This window comes from Fringilla coelebs (assembly GCF_963513975.1).
Source record: "Fringilla coelebs genome assembly, chromosome: 2".
Taxonomy (NCBI): Eukaryota; Metazoa; Chordata; class Aves; order Passeriformes; family Fringillidae; genus Fringilla; species Fringilla coelebs.
Window position 1 is genome coordinate 92227574 of NC_140029.1, and position 23098 is coordinate 92250671.

Genomic DNA, 23098 nt, shown 5'->3' on the forward strand with positions numbered 1-23098 from the left:
CATGAAAAAGACATATTTGAAGCAATTGGAAGAAAAATGTAAGTGGAGGAGAGAAAAATGAAGAGGCAAAACCCACTGTTCCTCTTCTCACTTCCACTGAGCTCTTCAACACTAGCAGCATGGTTAAATTCCTACTGGGTTCCTACTGGAGCAGGATCTCACTGAACTGAATTTCCTCTGAGAAAGCTTCCAGCTTCCAGAACACCTCAGAAATGTTCCTCTGCCCCTCTGCAGAGCTGGCCTGTGAGGTAAGCAGGCAATTAAACCCGCTGTCCTTGTGAGAAAGGCGAGTGCAGCAATAACACATGTGCTAGGCTACAGAGGCAGCAGAGCGAGACTCCTTTGCGCTGCCTTTCAGCTTAGGTGCCACAAGACTGGAGACACAGAACAAGGCAGTTGCCTGCTCTGACTGACACACAAAGTTGGGTTTCACTGGCTGTAGCTTCCAGGCAGGCTGTCACTGTTGAAAGCAAATTAGATCAGCTGGGCATCAAGTGATACCTCCCATCAGTTTTCACCGCCCACCGCTGCCAGCTCGACACTTCTCTTTAGCGCTGCATGTGCCAACTGTCTCACAGAGCCAGCTGCAACATCTACTGGAAGGACACAAGGAGCAACACAGGTGGGGAGAGGAGCTGGGAGATCCCCTCGGGCTTGGGGCATGACCTTTGCCTGCCTTAGTCCAGGCAGAAAACAGGGTTCTCCAAGAAGACTGCCAGCTTGCTGGCCACCATGTCCAGGTCACTGGTGTTGGCATATTTGAGCAGATTGGTGTTCTTGAGAAAGTAATGCTTGAGGAAGTGCTGGCTTACACACTTGTGCAGCTTCTGTACCAGCCTCAGAAAGGCTTCAGGGAAGCAGCGCCAATCCTTGGTGCGTGGGTATTTTTCACACGTCCAGAATAGCACTGTCTGCAAGAAGCAGATGGGAGAGAAGATGTGTTAGAGGTTCTGTCGAGGGCTCACACAGCTTACTAAGGCACTTTTAGTGCTGGTAAATGGCTGGCAGCCTTGGAAATCACAGAGACTCACGCTGCTGCCTCCCTGTGTTAACGGTTCTGCAACGGAGGGATCCCAACTGACCAGGAAGAGCAGCTTGCAGGTGCCTGGTTAGGATCTCTCCCCAGAGGAGCTACTCTCCACTGACTGAGCCAGGAGCCCAAGGAAAATGATCTCACTAAAATAATCTTGGCCTATTTGCCATCCTCCAGCAGGAGGCTCTGTAGAAATGCCAGGCATTTTAAGCTGTAGAAAATGGCCTATTATGCAAGGGTAGAAGCCAGTAGATGCAAGGAGGGACAGAGCATAATGAGATCAACATAATAATTTGTTAGCTTCAGCTGTATTTGTGCTGAAGATACGTGAAGATTTGCATTCTAAACAGACTGAGATTCCAAGAAGCCATTGCAGGTGCAAGGCTTGCTTTCTGGTCAAATGCTGCCTGTTTTTTCTGACATGTGATACTTCATGTCTTATGTTCCATTCCTCTAAAATTATTTTATGCAATTTAACATTTGAGAAATACATAGTTTAAATAACCAAATGCATATGATTATTGCTCTTATAGTATTATTTTTACACTGCCTATGTTGCATTTTCTCAGACTTTCCCATGACTGAGAAGAATTTTCTCAAGGAACTTAGACTTACTGTACCAAAAAAGCCATACTGACTGCCTTGGTCAGCCTTAAATAACTTTTTAAAGTACAAAATCACCTATTCTGTGTTCAATAATTCTGCTAAGTCCCTTAACTCTCCTCTGAATCCCAATTTTATTTTGCAAATTCAGCTACCCAAAAAGAGAATCTCAGATATTTTGAGAGGTGGCAGAACCACAGCCTTCAACTTGACTGTTTCTACAGAGGTAGAATTTCACCTATAGTTGTACTGCTGACAAATTTCTTCTCAAACAGCTTTTCAAATGTGAAAAATTTTTTGTTCACAGCTGCAATAACCACAAAGCCTTTTCTTGAATGTCACCAGGGAACAAAGACATAGTGAAGAATTCAAGCTATAACTCTCTGAGAGCTGCTCCTTGAAGACTGGCAGAGCAGTTACCTCCTGACACACTAAAACTACTTCAGCAGGCAGCAGTTGCAATGGAGTTTCCAGAGGCAAGGAAAACAGTGCTGCTTTTTCATTCAGGTGCCCAAGCAAGTGATTTATCCCCAGCATTTATGTCCCTAACTGCCAGCTCTCTACCAACAGCATAGAGTTGGCTTTCAGAATGTACCTAGATCTTTTTGAAATTCCAGACCTCAAACTTAATTTCTATGTGGGTAAGCAAAAGAAGGGCAATTATGTGGGCCTCTCTGGCTTTCAGAGCTTCTGGGATACAGATTTCCTCTGTGCTAGAGGATCTTGTTTAATCCTAATTGCTGGATACCTCTGACAGGGGGAACCTGAGGATGTGAAGAAAACTAACACTAAGCCTCTGCTCAACTGCTGGTTTAACCACTGACTGTTTCTCTCATTTTTCTTTTCTTTTTTTCCTGTTTTTCTTTTTAATGTGAGTAATTTTGAAAAATTCTTTCTGTCTGGTAAACCAATCCTCTCTTGCCATAAAAGCTGGAACTATACTTACAGTAAAGAACTGAAGAGCTTCTGACTAGTTTCCTACTTTAATCAATCGTCCATGCAACAGCACTTCCTGCACCTTCAGCCAGGGAAAAACTTTGTTCCCAATGGTTAAATAGTTTTTCACTTTGTCTTACATATGACAGTTTTCCCACCAGGTTGTTCTTACAGGCACTGAGGAGTTTTGCATTCAGCTAAGCTATAATCAGCCTCGTCAATTATTTTTTTACTCCATCTTGACTTAGAGTAGTGCCATGACTGTAACAGCATTTGATGGTCACCAGCTTTTTCTTTAGGAGGAATCTTAGCATTGCATCTGGTTTTGGACACCAAAAGATCAGTAACTACTGTAGGAACATAATGGCTTGAGGCTTCAAGGTGGGAAAAGTACAGCCTCTCTCTGGCAACTCCAGGAGGAAGAAGGCCCAGAAAACAGGATTTTTAATCTATAATCTAACAAATGGTGCTGCCTGTGGCCCATTGGTCTTCAGCTGTCAGATGTGGGGACACATTCACAGCAGAGTCTTCTCTCTCTTCTTCACAAATCTTGTTTGAAGTCATCTTGAACCCTGAAATAGGTGCAGGGAGGATGCCACCACCCCTTTAACTCTTTCTTCCCTTCCTACCCCAAGTGAAACACCACCAGAACTGTAGTTTGCACCTAATTCATAAATAATGCTTACCTAAGACAGTTTTGTTTGGTGCATATCCACAAAGAAGAGAGAGAGATGGATATAGATGGGTGGGATAGCCAAGAAGCAGGAAGTGTGTGATTACAGACAACAGTGCAATGTGAAGTCAAAACAGAGCAGGGGCCTCAACTCCATTTATGTTGCTGCAATAATAATGTTCCTACAGGCCTTAGTTTCTTATTGAAGCTTGGAACACATATTTAGTGAACTCCTTGACACCACAAAGCAATGAAAAGGTAGAGCAGTTTTGACAGTTACCTTAGAAGTTACACAGGTGCTACACTGGTTTACACCACAACATTCTGGCATTACTGGATGGAAGCCACTGCAACAGATCCCGTGACTGTAGGTAGGTATCAGGGAGATGCCTACCTGAAGGTGATAAGCTGTGATGACAGGCTTATTCCCAGCACACCAGACATCTTCCTTCATCTGCCTCATGACCCTGAAGCACTTCCTGCGACAGCCACCATCTTCATCAAGCCCCTCCATGAGGATGTGCTCAGCACGGGAGAAGCACAGCTGCCAGTGATAATTAGAGCGAGCTAGGAGGTCAAAACCCAGTGACTGTGGAATGACAGGGAAAGTGTGACAGCAGATCAGAGACAAACTTGTCCCAGGTTACAAAAGCATGTGTGACATCTCTAAAGCCTATTCTAAACAGGGTTAGCAGAGGCAGCAAACATGAGGCGCGCTCCCACATCTTAATTCTTAGTTGAATAAACACTCATTTTGCATTGTTTCCTTGTGTGCTGGTATCAGTTACTGCAGGGAGATCCTGTTCTAGAGCCATCAGGCACAGTACCAGCAGTGCCACTAAAGCAGAAGTGCAGCTCTGCATGCACTTTGCTGTGGAGCAGGAGGTTGTGCATAAGAGGGGAGCAGGACTGGAAGTGGAATGGGAGCTGCAGGAATCTGGGAGCTGGGGCTGGACTGAAGTGCCAGAATCCAGCCATGAGTGTTGTAGGGAAAGATGGGATTGAGCTGGAAGGAAAACTGCAAGACACCAGCCCATTTGCTGAAGTCTTACATGAGGCAGAGCAAGAATGATGCACTTCTGAGCTGTGTGATGCAGGCAGAACTGTTTGCTAGAGACTGACGCAATAAAAACTTAACTCAGATTTTTTCTATAGAATTTACCACTGTAAGGGGGGGGAAACAAAATCCAAATAAATGCTGACAGAATATTTTGAAACATTGCTTATCTCTTTAGAGAATACATCTTCTAATCCTACTGCCATCACCATGCAGCTCTTCCTTTGGTAAGGACACGGTCAGTCACCTGAGAGGTAAGTTCCACCCCAGAGTTAAGGGTGTTTTTTACACTGTTTACCTTGATGCATTGCACTTTTTCCTGAGAAGGCCAACGCTTAAGGCAACGAGGCCACCGGGCTTTCTCGGGCCAGCACGTTGGAATCTCCACAGCAGGGACCAGCTCCACCTCAACTTGGGATTCTGATGTCTCCACAGCCACCCGGACCACTGAGCTGAAGCTCTCCAGCACTGTCACTTTACCTGTGAAAGGACAGCAAGAGAAGAAAATATAGATAGAAAGGTCCTTTTCCACAAGCCAAGCAAGGGGCTGTCTAGCACCTTGCAGTTCTATTGGTCTGTCTAAACATTTTCTCTTCAATAACACATGAAGAATATAAGAAAAACCAAAATCTGTCTAAGTCTACCCTGGGGAATGAGAATAGGAAGATGAAAGAACAAAGTGCTTAACTTTACACTCAATTATCAAGCTTTTTTTTTTTCCTTTGTGCGTCCTCTTAAACCCTAGGATCAGGTTCTTAAAAATAAAGCTAGACAAGTGGTGCAACCTAACATTTCTAATGGTACACTACAAGGAGATTACTGCAGATTGGAGAGGACCAGATGAACACTTCCTATCTAAAAATGTTCTTCTTCCTTCAGAGAACCTGAGATCAGACCCTTGCCAGATCACACTTACCACTGCCAGTCATTCAGAATGTTTTGTGGGGTATCTGTAAAGTTTGTTTCTGGAGATGCACTTGCACAGAAGACAATACCAGAATTTATGGTCTGTTGTGCAGAGCAGTCACCCAGAAAAGGCTAACTGCTACATCACTGCAAGTGCTGAGTGTTAAGAAGAGTTAGTTCCAAGGTGATTTGGAGGAAAGAAGTTTCCTCAGTGTGAAAGAGGAGTGGCTTGTCTCCAGGAACAACACAATCTAAGAGTACAGAAAGGAAAGCAAGCTGCAACTAATGGACTTTGTGGGATGTTTCCTGTTGGTCCAGTTGAGTTCATGGAAGAAGTTTCTGTCCCAGTCACTGTGGCAGGATCACTGTCCCTTCAGCTCTGCCATCTGAGCCAATTGCATGTTCATCCTCTAACCCAATAAAGTGAAAGCCTGAGCAGATGAACATAAGCAGTTTAAAGAGCAGAGTGTTATCCCCACTTTATTTTGACTGGCATGGGCTAAGGAGCAATTCAAGGAGCAATTCACCTTGCAAAGAGTAGAGTCCATCCCAACCAGAATCTCATAAACCTCAGAAAATCTCTGTGCTCTTTCCCTGCTGAGCCAAGCCTGGCATCAAAACAGGAACTGTTCTGTTCCCAAGCTCCTCACAAGGATCCCTAACAGCTGAAAAGTGTTAGAGCAACCACTGTGTCAGCATGTAAATATGCTCATGGCATTTCCAAAAGCATTGCAATGCTTATATCTATTTTTCCACTAAGTGAGACACCTCAAAAACTGATTTTGCTGGTGCTGAAAGAATTAAAAAACAGGGAAGCAAAGAAATCAATGAAGTTTTTCTGTAACTTTAGCCATACTGTGAGATGAAGGAAGTCCATTCTTCACAGAAACAAACAAAAATGGTAATTGCTTCTCCTAACTTCATCTTAGCTCATCTCCTCCCAGTGGACCTTACAAAAAAGGCATCAGAATCATCAACCTAAACACCACTCTCTGGGGTCCTTGCAAGTACCTTTCCTGCAACACTCAGCTTTCACTCAGGAACTTGATGTGACTGTGAATGTGACTGCTGCCCAACACAAAACTTTCACATAAGTAAAGTCTCAGAAGCAAGCCTGTTCCAGCTGGTCTTTCCAGCCTCGAAGGTGAAAATTCATTCCTATCCACCTTTCCATTCCTATGATAACAAGTATTTCCTGAAAAAAATGCCATTATCTAGCAGAGCTTGGCTTTAACTTTTTTTTCCTGTGACTACAATTCAGAGTGTGATCAGATGAGCGGAAATAGCTTCTATTGTTCTGAAATACAGAAGACTCCTTAGGCTACTGATGAGTAAAGTCATTCTGGAAACATGCTATGGGAAGAGGCAGCATAGGAGTAGCTTGGACACTGGGGACAAGAGCACTTGTCCAACATACTTTGCTTCAGTAGAAGTCCTACTTAGTTCTCACCATCCCATGCCGGAAAGCTGTGGGCAGCTAAGGTTTCCCCAGAGCATTATCTGCCCTATAAATATCTTCAAACACGTTCTTCTCAGATGTACACATCTTTCCAGTATCAAATTTTCCTATACTACCTTCCTTAATAATTAAAATATATTGCAGGTGCTGTAGTAGAGAAGGATTTTTTTTTTCCCCAAACAAACTCCTAAATGTTCTAAAAATCTGGGCTGCCTCTTAGTTGAACTGCAAGGGTGATGTGGCTAGATACTCCACCAAAATTCCTAAGAAAGGAGTAACATCTTGGGTACAAAGAGCCCAAGAACTACTGAATTCTATCTTCAATGCAGGTCTGTGTGTGTCACTGGAATCTCTTGAAGGCTTCCTGGTTTGGGAGAGTTTTGCTCAGCTTCTGAGCACGCAAGCCAAACGCTCTGTGTGTGTGATGGTTTCCCTCACACCTGTCCCCACCAAACTCACTGGAGAGGTTACAGGAGACAATCGACTTCTCCACCAGCTCCCGGAAGACGATAAGGACTTTGGCTGGAACCAGATCACCTTCAATGTTCACATCCTCTTCATGCCACTGCTGGAGGCTTTTTGAGAACTGCTCCACCTCCAGCCACTGATGCAGTTCCTCAGGGTCCCGCACGGAGGAGAGGAGCTTGGCTCCATGCACGGTGTAATAGCGCCAGTGCCGTACCTGGCATTCCCTGTAACCGGTCAGGCCACGCAGGGGAACTGTGATGAGGAACTGGCTGGGTGCTAAGACCTGGGAGAGTTCAGAGAGATTGAGAGAGGAGACAAGGGCAGATCCATGAGCTAAAGTAAGGAAAATAGGGTTGAGGAAGTACTAGGTAAAACTGGGGACTTTGAAAAGAAGGACAAACCATGGTATGATGGGGCTAACTCAACACAGCCAGGACCTGTCTAAGGGTTACCCTGGAGGCATGCAGACTAAAAGGAAATTGTCTTAGAAGGCGTCTGATGTGAAGCTCTTAGAAGATAAGAGCTCACTGGCTGATTTGCCACCACACCTGTCATGCTTTTGCCTTTTTCTTGTTATTTCTAGTCTTCAATTACATGAGATGTAATAACCAGCAGCTTCCAAGGAGCAGGAAGGCATGAGAGAATATGTTTTGAGATCCAGCCAAGGGAAACCCAAATAGTGCTAGTTATTATCTCAGAATTGTTACTTGAGATAAGCCCAGAGTCCAATTCTAGTAATAACTATGGCAAAAAGTGCACCTTTCTGATCTCTTTCAAAGTCCACTACAGACATTAGCAAAAAAAAAGGCTATGGCCCATTAATTTTACAAGTGTTTCACTCTGTTTGACTGACATTTAAAGGGACAGAGACATAAGGCAAGTGACATGCCTGAGCCTAGAGAGGCAGTGTCACTCCCAGAAACAAGTCCAGGTCTTGGCCTGCTGTAATAATGGAACTGCATCTCCTGATGAGCATGACAGAAACAGTGTAAGGATAGAGGCAGCAACCAATGGACAAGGAAGACTTAAACAGGCTTGTTTGCAAGCCAGTTCATTTGCCTCACTTGGGGAGCAACCATTTTCCAATAAAAACCAGTTCTGAGACAGTATTTGCAAGCAAAGAATGAGGTGACTCAAATACCACAAAACATCATCTGTCTGGCCCAGGGCATAGCCAGATATGTCCAAGTGCTACTTGGGAAGCATCTGGCAGTTGTGGTTCCAGAAGGGGTGTTCAGATTCCTTCAGATTTTTACCATGTTGGCTTAGGAGCTTTTCAAGTCCACTTGCTACCAAGCCTAACTTACACTGGCATAAGTAAAGTGAAGCTGCTGCATGAGCAGGATGTGAAGTGACAGCCACTGCTGTGAGGTGGTTACACCCATGGTGAATGAAACACGCTTGTCACTCTCCTGTAATAAGCCAAAACACTCTGGTAGTCTTCCTCAGCTCAGCTCAGCTCAGCTCAGCTCAGCTCAGCTCAGCTCAGCTGATTTAAAGTACTACCATGGAGGCGCCAGGGCCCTGAGGGCACTAACAAGCTTTATTGTCCCAAACCCTTTCTGGAACTTCTATCCACACCTTCTTCCCATGGGTCTGGGACCTCCATTTCAGGTTAGCCCTGGGCTCCAGTGACTGGGGGAGTGGTTTGATCTCAGACCTGACTTACCAGCAGAGCTTCCTGATGATCCAGACTCTTGGCTGGCCCAGCTGCCCTCCTTGTGTGTCTCACCTAGGGACCATAGGGCAGGGGCTGCCTTGCTACGCTCACCTCCTGCCTCTTTCTCTCTCTCTCACAGGGAGCAGCTGGTCTTCTCTGCTCCCTGGCAAGAGATTTGGAAAATAAAAGACGGCCAGCCAGAAGCACAGAAATAGCAAGGAAAACACCAGGATGCTGCTCTTTTGTCAAATATAAACCATAAAGGCAGGAGGATGCTGAAAGGATGACACTGAAGATGATCAAGCTAACCTGCACACATTAGGTCTGCTGGGCTGAGAAATCCTGTGGGCAGCTCAAGTGAAGTCCTGTGAGCAGTAGGCTCCATAAGGAAAAAATACAATGGCTGTCTTGCAGTTACTGCTCCTCTGATGCCTCAGCCACATTTGCAGGTAAACAACCATTCCTCCCCAACCAAAATGCTGCCTTGTATGCACTGGCACCCAACAGATTGCAAAGGGAAGAGCTGCACATGTTATGTGAGTGCCTACAAATGCAAGTCACAAGGGTCCTCCACCTGGGGCTTACCAGAAAACAACAGATTGCACAAGGCTGGGATTAGCACTGTAAAGCTGGGCAGTTGGTGTCTTCTTGGCCTAAACAAATCCCAGTCCCACACCTATGCTCTGTCACATGATGGTCTCACACACCATGTGCAGGCCATTGGCCCCAGAAAGTCAGAGCCTCAAGCAAGAGTCTCCAATTCTGGGGCATGTAACTTGTGGCCAGTTCTGCTCTATTAAAAGCCTGTCTAGAGTATGCTGGGCAAATTAAAAACAACCTCATTCTTGTGAACCTGGCCAGGCTGTTCCAGGGAGACAGAAACAGTAGGTTAGAAAGAATATAATTATGCTTTGAGGAAAAAAAAAAAAGCAAGTCTCTTGTGCAGAGGACAAAACAATCATGGAAGGATCAGTTTGGCGGGTGAAGTCTGGAGAAGAGGGTGTGTGAGGAGGAAGCAAGCACAAGGATTGTCAGGCACCAGGAAGGCTTTGTACCTGGATGGATGGGTGGAATGGGCGCTTCCTCCGAAGCATAGCTGACCACTTGGCCAGTAAAGCTGGCTGATCCTGAGAGAAGCAGAAAGGAAGACAAGTACACAGAACAGAGAGAAAGCATGTGCTAGGTCATTCATTCACAGAGCAAAGCTGCAAGCTTCCCTGGATGCTTGGAGTTTGTTAAAGGAAAATCCCCTCATTGCCCCCACCTTGATTAAACACTTGGCAATGCCACTGGGCAGTGCAGTACCACTTAGTCTGGACCTCTTCATTATAACTTCACTGAAGCCTCCACAGCTTTTGCATCAGCCCTGCACAGTTGACAGCTCCAAAAACAGTGGGCCACAACAAAAACAAACACTTAGAACTTCTAAAAATTACATAATCTGTTTTGTTCTCCTGAATTTTAATTCAGGTTTTTCATTAAAGCATGACCTTTTGTTACATGGGTCACAGGAAAACACTGAATATCTGAAGACTTTTCTTAACTATTCTCCACTCTATCCTTCATATTTAGAAGGGAGCTTGAGGCTTCTCAACAAATCTAGATGTCTCACCATGTTAAATTGATTCCTTTTAACCAGAAGCTGAAAGTTCCAAAAAATCCTGTAGATTTAGCAGACAGAAAAAAAGATGTTGCAAAATTAAACACGGAATAATGAATACATTGACTTTCCCTGGACACAAGTCTTCTCTATGTTGAAGTATGTCAGCAACGGTATTAGACTTTCCAATTTTTTGGAGGTAGAAAACCCAAACCAAATAATTTCTCATCAACTTGTTCTTTGCTGCCCCATACATACAGGACAGTTAGTCAGGTCCTTTGAGTGTTACTTCCACAGATTTGTAACACTGGTTTAGTTAAGCATGAACAACAGATCTGCCACTTTTAAGGAAGCAGATTTTGAGGATTTCTTTCAAGCAGAATTTGTTCTGCATACTATAATACCGAGTTACTGCTCATAATAGATTGCCTTGGTGGTTTTGTTCTGCTTTGCTTTCCAGAACAACAATTTTACCCTGACCCTGGTCCTGTCAGATCTCATTAGCCAAGCAGGTTTGTTCCAGCACAAGAGGTGGCTGGCAGAGTCTGGCACTCAGGAACTCGTGGACCAGGATGTGGCACTGTTTTATGTCACGGTGGCCATACTTACTGACAAGACCACGTGCTCTGGGATACATGAAATCCCAGAAAAGTTGTCTCAATGTCTTTGTCCCAGGGCAATAGCCATGTTTCAGACTGGGTGATTATATTTTGCCTCCATACCCTTCCAGCAGCTTCATACAAAGACTTCTTCCCTTTCAGTCCCACAGAACTGCAAAAGTTGCCTCGTGCTTTTATGTATTTGCTGTGTTTTGATCTGTAAATGGCTGTGGTTCGGTATAATCGTTGACATTAGTATTTCAAATAGTTCAGATGAAAAAAATTGTTTTCATCTGAAGTTGCCATTGTTGCGATTGTTTCTTGTGTCTTTACTAGTTACATTTGTGTAATGGAGTCACAAGAAATAAGCAGCCTTCTTCTGTCACAGCTGGGACAGGGCATTATTATTTTCATGTCTGAAGGTCTAAAACAGGGAGGCATTTAACTTCTTCCACTAATAAGCATTTTTTTCCCAATAAAAAAGAAATTCTGATCCATGACAAGGAAAAAACATATTTTTCATAAGAAGCTTTCTAATGTTCATACCAGAAGAAGGACTTTAATTCTTCTTTCATCTTTTTTAGTGAGTTGACAGCTTTTCCACCTGTGAAAAATACAGGTCATAGCTCATGAAGGCATGAACATTTTTTCTTGTGTTACTGCTGCATAATTTTTTCTTTCTGTCTCCCAAAGAGCTTTGGCTTCTGTTTGTGGATTGACAGCTCTGGCAATAGATGCTGTTTGTAAACACAGCAGCTGTAAGAGGCTCTGCTTGATTTACCCATCTCTCTTCAATGTTCCTCTGGCTGTGAGATGTCCATGAGTGAGTGCCAATGACCCAGTCGCTAGAACTCCACAGCGAAGTGAAAACATCGTCTGTGGTGTTTTGGGTGAGGAACCTGCCCATACAAACACTTAGATAATGGAGAAATCACTTTCTGGTTGCCTACAGGCTGCCAGAGAGTGCATTAGAGCTCTTGTTCATACCTTAATGTTCTCATTGTGAATGCCAGAGTTGGAGATAGCCTGGAATCGCACAGCCTTGTAGCTGATTTCTGCGGTCAGCTGCTGGATGATTTTCTGCACCTCCTCCACTGCTTTGGAAACCAGGTAATGCCGCCTTTCCACCTGTCAGTTCCAGGAAAGACACTTCATGTTACAGGTAACTGCAGTCTTTGTCTCCAGTGGGAAGCAGACAAATCAGCTTAAAGCATCCTGAAACATTTGTGCCTGTGCTGCACTGAGAATAAAAATTGTTTCCCTGTGTATTGGAACCAATTTACCACGAGACAGAGATGTGAACACCAAAGGGTCAATATTCAAGACTATTGAGCACTAATTGATATTTCCATGCCAACACCCTTGGATGGAAGGAAAGGAGTTCATTACACAGATAAATTTGTTATCAACTACAGTTACAGTCCCAATTCTTTATCCATTTGATGCAGAATACCAGTTACTCCCCGGCATATGGTAGCCATTCTCAAAGTCAGGATATGTTCCATTCCAAGAGCTGACAGGACACCAAGAGTTACAGATCTGTCCATTAGTCAGATGGTAGATGTATGTGGCATCATTTAGATGCCTACCTTATACACTGAAAATATCCACACTGTCTTTATGGCTGAAGAACAGATGAGACTCTACTCCTAGACAGTGTGAAAGCATCTTTCCAAAGCTGGTCCCACTGGGAAATAGGTGTTTGTGTGGCTTAAAGAGTGGCTCTTCAATTCAAGAAGTAGCATAATGAATTACTGAAAATTATTTCAGTGAAATGTCTGAGTCTTGGGAGAACTGAGGTGAGGGGTAGACAACTCAGAAAAATATAAAATTAACCTGAACCTTCACTTATGACTAAAAATGAAGGGAGCATAGGGGGACTGTCACAATCCGAACAAGGAGATTCAACTAGAGGAACATGAAGGAACCACGTTAGTAAAGGGCATATAATATTTCCCAAATATCCTTACACATTTACCAAAGTGAGGAGATTCAACTATTGTTAATGAAGTTCATGAACATATTTGTCATTACTTATGCAACCAGAACTACTTATGCAGAGTGAACTTTTAAGACTGTTTACTGTTCTTTTTTGGATCCTATGCTTCATCTCATTTGGTTGCAGCTTTTGCTTTCTTCTTGATTTTTGTTTTTCCTCACCATATTCTACTAAACCTTATTGTTTGCAGGCAAGTAAAAAAACAAAAGAGAAACAGAGTTCATCACCTGACTAAAGTGAATGACAAAGCATAATTGCCAGTCAAAGATAATTGCTATGGTCTTTTGTTATTATCAAATACCAAAAGGAAGCAAAAGCATAAGTTAAAAATTCTGTGCTGTGAGGGTGGTGAGGCCCTCGCACAGGCTGCCCAGAGAAGCTGTGGATGCCCCATCCCTGGAAGTGTTCAAGGCCAGGCTGGATGGGGCTTTGAGCCCTGGTCCAGTGGAAGGTGTCACAGTCCATGGCAGGGAAATTGCACAATATGATCCTTAAAGGTGCCCTCCAACCCAAACCAGCCTATGGCTTTCTAAAATTCCTGTGTCCTCTTCACTCAGCATCTTCTTCAGCACCTAAATAACTCTCTTTTCTCTTTTAAAAAATATAATTGACAAGCACTTCTTTGGAAGTCCTTTTGGACACCTTTATATCAAATGTTGAACTAACAGCCACAAACACTCAAGTGTGTTGAAATGTGTCCCCAAGGCCTGGAAGGGGACAAAGAGATTCACTTCTTCACAAAAAGGGACCATTCAATGGACTAAAGCAGACTAGTGCTTGCCTCACATCCATTAACCATGAACAGCAATTGACTAATACTGAACTTGAAGATGAGCAGATTTTGAATACCTTCCTCCCTCAGACAACAAATTAACAGTATTTTTACTAAGCTGAATAGCTTTTGCAAGTGGGAAATATGTCAGACAACAGCACCATATTCCCTTGACTGGGCTGTCATCCACCCTTGACATCCTGCTTCTTTGCTATCCTAACACCATGTAGTCCTTTATGTTTATATAATGCCCTTTAATTTCCCTAGTAATTCACCTTCCCCCTCATTCCAATTCATCCTTTTCTCTAAGAGCAGTTTTAGCTACTTACATGTACTTAAAAAAAAAAAAAAAACACTGAAAGATTTTAGCCCATATTCATTTTCACCTCCTCATCTCAGCTTTCATTTATGGCACTTCTCCATCTGTATCTATACTGTATCTATTTTCTCCACCTTATTTTTGTTCATCCAGAACAACTCCTTAGAACAGTCCAATAAGCTTGACAAGACACCTAATGGTTTCTCCAGCAAGTGAATGGTGAGTGGCTAAGAAAGTTGTCCATGTCTAAGAGCTTTTAGACAAAAAATAAGACTTTTTTTTAAAACTGAAGAGTATAAAAAGTATACACAGAGTGGCCTCTGTATGCATTGCTCAAGCTCTGTTCTCTCTAAGGGGCTCCTGCTGGAAACATTTTTTGCCACCTCCAGTATCCAGGGACAATCCATTCAACCCAGACTGCCCTTATTTATTTCTGCTTTCATCACCTACTGGCTAGGCTACAGCAGTTGTCATGAATTCTTCATAAAGTATACACTCAAAAGAACAGTTGAGGGAGTACCACTAAACACCTCTTTCAATGTGTACTCCCTATCACTGGAGCAGGGATAAAAGAACAATGGGCATGTGACTGACAGAGGCTGCTCACTATAATTAGCTAACCATAATTAGCTCCCTAATCATCCTGTTGGAAAATATAACCTTCCTACAGAACGGAGGGCAGAAAATCAGAAAGCAGCATGTGAGTCTGAGGAGCCAAGGCATTTATCTCAGATGCTTCTAGTACCAGCACAGACGCACTGAGGGAAAAGACGTTTTAAGGTCTTCGCTGGACAGTCACTTCTGTGACTTACTGGCATTTTCCCCTTACCAGTCTTAACTCAGGGAATTGTGCTAAAACAAATGCACAAAACCTGAATAAAAAGGTCAATTAAGGTTTTATTAAGGGGGACGGAAGCAGGATTGGGATATATTATGAACTGTTAAGAACATTTGGGTTTTCTCTTATTTACCCAGCCACATCCACTCCATACACATTCAAATTTTTCCTTTGATGAGTGGCTTAAGGATGAAATCTCTGGGATTATAGAGATTCATTGCACCAGGTGGTTGACCTGTTTCCAAAAACAGGCAGCATTTGACAAGCTGAACTGCCTGAAGTTGGACAAGAGACTCAGGAGCAGGCAGAAACTAAGAATCCATCAGAGCTGGAAGGCTGCTAGAAAACAGACTTCCAGTATAACCTAAAATATTGGCAACTATGAGCCTCACTTAACTACAGTCTGCTTCTGTTCCTTGTACTTATGGCTGTCATATGAGCATTTTCCTGTGCATGGCTTCCCTCTGTTCCCTCCTTTGTAACTCTGCTTTTTAAGTCTTCAGAGAAGCACTCACTGTTATAGCTCACTGAACAGATTCTCGTGGAATAATTTTCCTGTGCCCAACACCACATGCCTGAAGAAGGTATATTTCTGGGAGAACCTTCATACTTGCCACCAAAACATTTCCATAGAGAAAACAAACCTTTCTTACCAACCCCTTCATTGTACCAGAATATGTGATCCTTTACAGAAAATAAAGCCTTACACTTTCTGATTTTGAAATTATTTGTCACTTTGGTATCTTGCATTTTGTTGGGGAAAGCAGACTACAAAACAGGATCTAGCTAAGTACTGCCACGAAACATGTCAGCTTTAAAAAATGTTATGGCTCACTTAGAGCTTTTATTAAACAGTATTGTTTCACAGAAGATTTTATTCTTGTTTTTTTCATTTCATAATGGGAGAAAAATTGAGTGCTGGAATATCTTATAAAATAGAAAATGAGATTCCAGTCTGCATGTGCTAATGAGACATGTTATTTTAATCATGGTATATAGAGAAGTATCCTAAGCTGAGGTGACAGACTGATGACTGAATTCTAACAATATTGGTCTGTTTCTGCAGTTCCTACATGAATCTTTCTTAGAGGCAACGCCTGGTGTTGGTCTCATTTCGGTCAAGCCAAGACCACCAGACAGGGAGAGAGGCAAGGACATTTCCTTAGACTTAAATGCTAGCAATTACAGCTAATCTCACATCTGGAATTCCAGATCAGGAACAAAAATTCAGGACACCTAGAAGAAGAGGACAAGCACCTTGAAAAATTAGGCTACCAGCGGAAAAGATTCTGCAGCTGAAATCTAGACATCTCATTAGAAATACAGTTCTCATGAAACTTCACCCAATCTTGTCTCAGAAATGAAGACAGCAGGCGAGCAACTAACTGTCAAATTTGGCACCCTTCAGAATCAACACCTAGTGTGGGAGACAGAAAATCTGGTCAGATAAAGTCTTACCTTGCTCTGGATGTAGATTTCTACATCTTCATCTGTGAATGGTTTCATGGCAAGATGGTCTTCGCTGCTCTTTAAAGTGTGAATTCACTCTTCACTTGTTCACCTGCCTCTGGAAGTAGAGGAACACTCAGAGAGAGCTGCTCAGAGCCTTCTTGCCCTGTGAAGCTCAAGTCACCTAATATCTCTGTGCTGTGGATGAGTAAGAGAAGAGAGAAGCAAGGAAGCATGCCTATTTTTAATGATTTTCTTTTTCTGGTCTGAACTACAATGGTGATATCCAGCTCATTCCGAAAACTATCTCCAAATATTATTCTCTAAGTTCAATTGTTATTATTCATCCTATTACTTTTAAATGGTGGATCTTGCATGCAGGCATACAAAAAATATCCCAGCAACTGCTCTGTCTCAAGGCAGATCTGGAAGTGCTTTTCAGATTGCAGTGCAGCTTCAGTACATCCATGCACAGCATTATTACTCTGCACGCCACTAGTACGTCCCTGCCTCGCTGGACCTTCCCTACACCCTTTCTTAAATGCTCTCAGTTACTCCTTGTTGACTAATCCACTCTCTTTCCGTCTGAAAATGCATGGGTATTTTTACGCTCAGATCACTCACTGGAGTTGCAATCTGCAACCCCTGCTCCCCTCTCCTCCCCTCTCCTTATATCTCCTCTCTCTCTCTGGCTGTATTGACAGTAAATATTGTGCAGCCTGTCCCCTCCTGTAGCTTGCTTCGCTTTCTTTACAGTAAACAGACAGAAAGCTGCCTCTTGTTTTCTGCCAGCAGCTCAGCTAACAACCCCATATGGACGATTCAGAGGCTAAAACAATTGATCAGGCCTCATTGATCCAGTGAAGCTTGGTGGCTTTTAGAAAGAAGGGTACATCAGCACATGGAAGGGAGTGACAGAGTATAGAGATGAGATCCCATGCTGCTAAGCATTCCTTAAAGAAGGCACACGCCTCTTTTGGGTAAAATCACTATTTCCCCCTGGAAAATGAATTCTGACATCCCTTGACCAATTTACTGCCTCTGCAGCAGCTGGCAAAAGGCAGCACCTGGGTGGGCACCGCGTGCTACCTCAGGAGAGGCACTGTTGTTGCTAGCTATCCTCCATTATGTCCTTCATTAAGTCAAATACGAAGTACATTAATTTAAGTAATTAATTGGAGCACAAATACCTGCAGGACATCTGCTTCTCCAACACCTACAAAGGAAACCTTTCTAGGCCAGACAGCTGCCACTGTCTTTTTGCTGAGGGACTCAAGGACTCCTTCACAAAGACATGTAGGCATTTAGTTCCCAAACCAGCTTCCACTAGAGTTGGGCACTGAAAAAGATTTTCTTGGTTCCCCAATGTTTAGTGACTCACACCACGTTCTTGCTCAATTCAAGATTTACTGGCTGTCTTTCCTCTGAGGGGCCAGCAGTTTATGTGAGCTCTGCTAGAAAAGCCAGATAAAAGGCAGGGTCTGAAAGAAGGTAAGGGAAATAACAGGTTGGAACAGAACTTGTAGGGGCAGGTTGGATAAGATTATATCCAAGCAGAGTGTACAAGAGAGGAGAATTAGCCTTTCAAATGGTCAGATTCCATTATAAGCATGCCCCTAAAACATTAAGTCCCTTGTGCCCCCTCAGATAGTCAGCTGCACATACAGCAGACAACTTCCTTAACACTCTTGACACCACCACACATTAATACTCAGCAGAACATCGGACATGTATTAAGAAGGAAGAAGAGATTCAAGGGTCTCTCTTTCTTGTACCTGTAAGGTCTCTCCTCATGACAGCTGTCCAGAGACATGGTGCTGGCAGAGAGATGAAGTGGTTCTGGTCATTTTTCTTTTATATAATAACATTCCGTATGTTCATAATCATCATTATTATAATGCATCCATTATTTCCATCCTATAAGTAGCACATATTATGCTACTATTTGGCTGACAGTAAATACTACAATTGATAAAGGCTTTTACACCACCAGGTTAGAGTGGTATGGGAGGCAGCAGCCAGTCTTGACCTCACAAGAACTTGTGTTTGTCACATGAGGACCAGATAGCACAGAATGCAGCAGAAAAGTAGAGGCAGATGGCCATGTGTGAAGAGGGAATGTTACTGTGGGAAAAACCTTCATCAGAAGGAAAGAGTAAAGAGAAAGGACAGAGCAGAAATCAGAACATCTGCATAGATAAAAGAGGGTGTAGATACAAAGTGGGAAGAATCCAGGCTTCTCCAGTGAGGTCTACTGAGCTGATGAAGTGGTACTGCAGAGAAACCTCCATCAGACGTGTCCTTCTCAGCAACCTTCTACCATGACACTGCTTGTATAAAGTTAAGACTAAGGTAGAGAAAATCTGAGATGGATCCAAGCTCCAAAGGCTGATAAACACAATCTCCTGAGAAAATGAACCTAAAACAACTTAATTCCCCAGGCACACCTGCAAGAGGGAGTGAAGTATGGCTATTTCTTTTTCCTTGCTCTTCAAGAAGCACAGAAGGAAAGAAGGAGAGCATCAAGAGGATGAAGCCAGGCTCTTCTCAGTGGTTTCAAGCATCAGGACAAGAGACAAGGGGCAGAAACTGATGCACAGGAAATTCCACCTGAATATGAGGAAGAACTTATTGAATGTGAGGGGCTGATTGAGCACTGGAACAGGTTGCCCAGAGGGGTTGCGGAGTTTTCCTCACTGGAAATATTCCAGAACTGTCTGTATGCAATCCTGTGCCATGTGCTCTGGGATGACCCTGCTTGAGCAGGGAGGTTGGACCAGATAACCCATTCTTTTGTGAAAAGCTCACAACCGCTTCACAGAGATAAAAAGCACTCTGCTGAAGCCAGGCAACCATGTGAAGACAAAACTACAAAAGGTCCTCTTCAGTTCTAGTTAGCTCACAATCCATCAGATATCATGGACATAAGCACTGTTGAGAGCTTTTGAACTTGATTAATTTGGCAAATTAAACTCCCAAGTATACTTGTTTCTAAGGAGATTCCCATCCACACTGAGAATGGCTATCTTTTTGACACCTCTGAATCCCTTTCTTTTCTAGTGATTGTTAGAAGTGTCTTAAGCCCCCGCAAGGGTCTGGGCATATTTTTGAGAGACAGTTTCTCCAGACAGTTCTTGCTGAAGCACTGCAACTTTCCTTTTCCCTCTTTAGTGGGGAAAAGGAGGTGTCTCTGAGGAGGTTTTCAGCATCACATATCTAATTAGCCAACCGCAGACACCCAAATTCTGCTTCATGACCATCATTGATTTATACAGCTTCTCTCAAATATTTTCAAGCCACACTTCAATACTTTGGTTTTCTCAAGTCACAGTTCCCTGCCTGCTGATCTGCAGAAGATCATATGGAATGACTCAGCTATATTACATCACCCCATTTATATTATTTCTGTTCCCACTTCATAGTACCTTGTAATGGAGTTCAGATGCTGGCTAATTTCCTTTCTACCTGCATCTTCATTTACTTGGCAGTACTCTTTTAAGAGGACTTACAAATTTCCTAGTATCTGCAAAAACACTGAATCTGTGGTATATAATTTTCATTCATGCTGTTGGCAATGTGCAGGACTGAATATGATTTTGGATCTGTGAAACCCTTGTGAAAGTATTCTGTGAATTAGATTGGCTCTTGTACGTTCTAAAGATGCCAATTACTGATGCTTTCTATGCTTGCTTGGCTTTCCTTTCTTCACTCTTCAGTTTCACAGATATGATAAAGACATTTCAAACCTACAATCAAAAGTAATACGAACTGTGAACTGCACAACAATAAAGAAATCACCAACATCTTGTAAATAAGAGCAGCAGTATTAACTGCACAGGGTTGTCCAATGTTGTGCCTTTTTCTGTTGGGCACTATTTAGAAAAACTATTCACACGGAACAGTGAGCATGTATTAAAAAGCCTCTGCTAAATCACACAAATGAGTCAGACCAATGTACTACTTGTGACTCACAGATGATCTGCAGTGGCAACAAATAAGCCCTGTTGAAGATGCTGCCTTCCAGATGAAATACAACCCTGAATTTCTAGTTGCTAATGATGACCCATCTCTTCTTGCTCTAATTACCGGAGGCATTAAGTCTGTTGCATTAGCTGAAGCATGTACTTGGGTCAAGACAGACTACTAAACCAAATGATCCCAACAGATTTAATAATCTCTGACAGTTCTCTTGCCTTCTTAAACTGTTGTCCCATTTCTCCCCATTAGTGGATTAAGTGACTGTGCAAAATGAGTAATTGTAGCTTGAATCCCCTATACCATTTATGCTGTGACAGTCGTTAGAACTGTTCAGCCTCCATTCAGAGGACAGCAGCATAACATAATCAGGCTTTTTGGGGGCAAAAGTTCTGGGAATTTATTTGGGTTTTTTTCCACTTTGTCTTTTAACAAGTTGATATGAGCAAAGGGGATACTTCAATGACAAAAGCCTGGGATGGACTAGAGGGAAAAGAAAGTCCTGCTAATTCACTGTGACAGCACCAGAATCACATATGGGTGCCAAATTGAAATGCTTCTCCACTCATTCCCTCCCATTACCAATCAATACTTGGCAGGCTCAAAAATGCTCCAAATGCTTGTGCTGCTTGTTCTCACTGCCACACGTTCTCACATTAGCCTTGGGCTTGCACTTCATATCATGCAAGTTAAAGGTTTATATCCTTTCCAAACTAAGCACAGGATTGGATCAGGTCCAGTCATTTATAAAACCTGGTACCTTTTTTCCATTCGTGGTCATACCAGACACATCAGAAAAAGGCAGACAGCTTTAGCTAGAAATGAGTTCTCTTAATCTGGGAAGAGATTTTAAACCCCAAATTATTTACAACCTGAATGTTTTCAGGCTGCAGCATACTATTTCCAAAGAAAATGATAACTCCAGGATCACCAGCTGAGGATGTAGGAAATTCTGAAAAATGCTGAGATTATAATGCTGCTACCCACCACTGACCAGCCTAAACAGGAAATTCATCAGAATCCAGTCCATTTTGCAGCTGCTGTTAAGCATCAAGACACTGGGCAACAAATATAAATCACACAGCAGTGCTTTGAGTATTGCCAACATCACTGGGACCAAGTGTGGTGATGTGTCCAGGGTCTGGAAATTTCCAAGTTTAAAATGGTCAGCTCAGAAAGACAGCAGGAGAGGCAGGAAGCTGGGTGTGCTGGCTCTGAGGCTTCCCGGAGAGTTTACTGAGATGTGGGACAGGAAAACTGGCATTTTGAGTTCTGAATCCATGTACTGTCCTCTGAAATTTCACTGAAATAGTGTAAGTTCAGTGCATCACAATTTAAACATAAAATATTCCACTAGAGCATTTCTAAGGATATTTTTTCTCTATGTTTTATCTATCACTAAACTACAACTACTGTTCTACTGTTTCAATCAGGATGTCCCACCATCTTGAAAACCTACCTGCAGCCAACGTCCACAAAAATGAGAGCCTTCCAGCACTTTTATTTATATGCCTACGTAAATAGCCTGCATGCCAAAAAGGAAATACTTGATACCACTGATTTAAACACATGGTTAGAAAAACAGCATCTGGAAAAAACATGTTTGGCAGAGCACAGTGCAACTGGGAAAACTTTTAGCACTGGAAGTCTTTTCAGGTGAGAAAAAGGTGCCTCACTTTTGATGTCAGCATAGGTTTGCTGGTTATTTTCAGGTGTCAAAAAAGGATTTTAAATTTAGGGGCACAGTAACTTGGGACAGAGAGACCAAGTCCAAGATTTAAGAGCCAAACCAAGAAGCATGCTTGCAATGATGCTCTTTCAACAAGAGAGGCTGAATGAGGCTGGATCGCTGCATTTCCAGGAGCTGGTATTTTTTTTCATGACTGCTCTCAGAGCACAATGTTAGCTTGTATTATTTTTACACTTTGCTGTTGTGTCCAAATTGACCCGATTTAGAACTTATTGCTTGAGTCCACAGCAGTTTGAAGTAAATTGAGTAAATTACCAGTGCTAAGTGAGAACAGTCACTCCAACACAAACTCACTTGGGAGAGAGAAGACTCAGACTGGCATCCCTGTTTATGTGGTTCATCCAGTCACTGACTAATAAAAAATGTACAAGAGTTCACTGGAGCCAGAGCTAGAAACTAGGTCTCATATATCACAGACCAACAACAGCTACACACCTGTTAAGATCATTGCCTTCTCTTGATCAAAATACAATTACTGCAGAACAAACAGGTCAGCTTGAGCAAGGAAACTGAGAAGGGTCTCCAGGCCCAAAAAAGCCTGGTTCCTGGGAGCTATTTTAGAGTCTGGAAGAAATACTTGTGTGGGAGGAGAGTGAGATTAAAAAAAAAAGCTAAACCAAACAAATAAAACAACAACAACAAACACCAAAAAAAAACCAAAACAAAAACCCCCCAACAACAATGAAGCAAACCCCCCCATCCTCTCCCACCCAAAACAAACAAAAATCCACAAAAAAGCCCCCAGCAGAGTGAAGACAGCTGACAACCACATTCTGTCTGAACCACATGAAAAGCAGATGTGTTTTTGTATGATCTTGCTTAGCAGTATTGCGATCTACTATAAAAGCTGTCTGATCAAACTCCTCAGCTTGCCACCCCATACACAAGGTCAAAGATACCAAACTTCCCAGGTGATGCTTAGGATATGTCAATTTGAACACTGGGTTGTGTCCTGAGGCTGATGTAGCACTGTGGAGAGGATAGAAAGGAGAAGCTGGAGAA

At 42.8% G+C, this 23098-nt stretch overlaps 1 protein-coding gene across 1 annotated transcript; it reads right to left on the bottom strand.

The window, feature by feature from the left end:
- Positions 1–677: 677 nt before the first annotated feature.
- Positions 678–16428, bottom strand: MAB21L3 (mab-21 like 3; the record flags this gene model as incomplete). The annotated part of the gene is made up of 7 exons (XM_084226743.1): positions 678–911; positions 3640–3834; positions 4601–4782; positions 7127–7418; positions 9851–9922; positions 11982–12122; positions 16381–16428. 7 exons carry the CDS (start codon positions 16426–16428, stop codon positions 678–680), a joined length of 1164 nt encoding a protein of 387 aa, XP_084082869.1.
- Positions 16429–23098: the final 6670 nt, after the last annotated feature.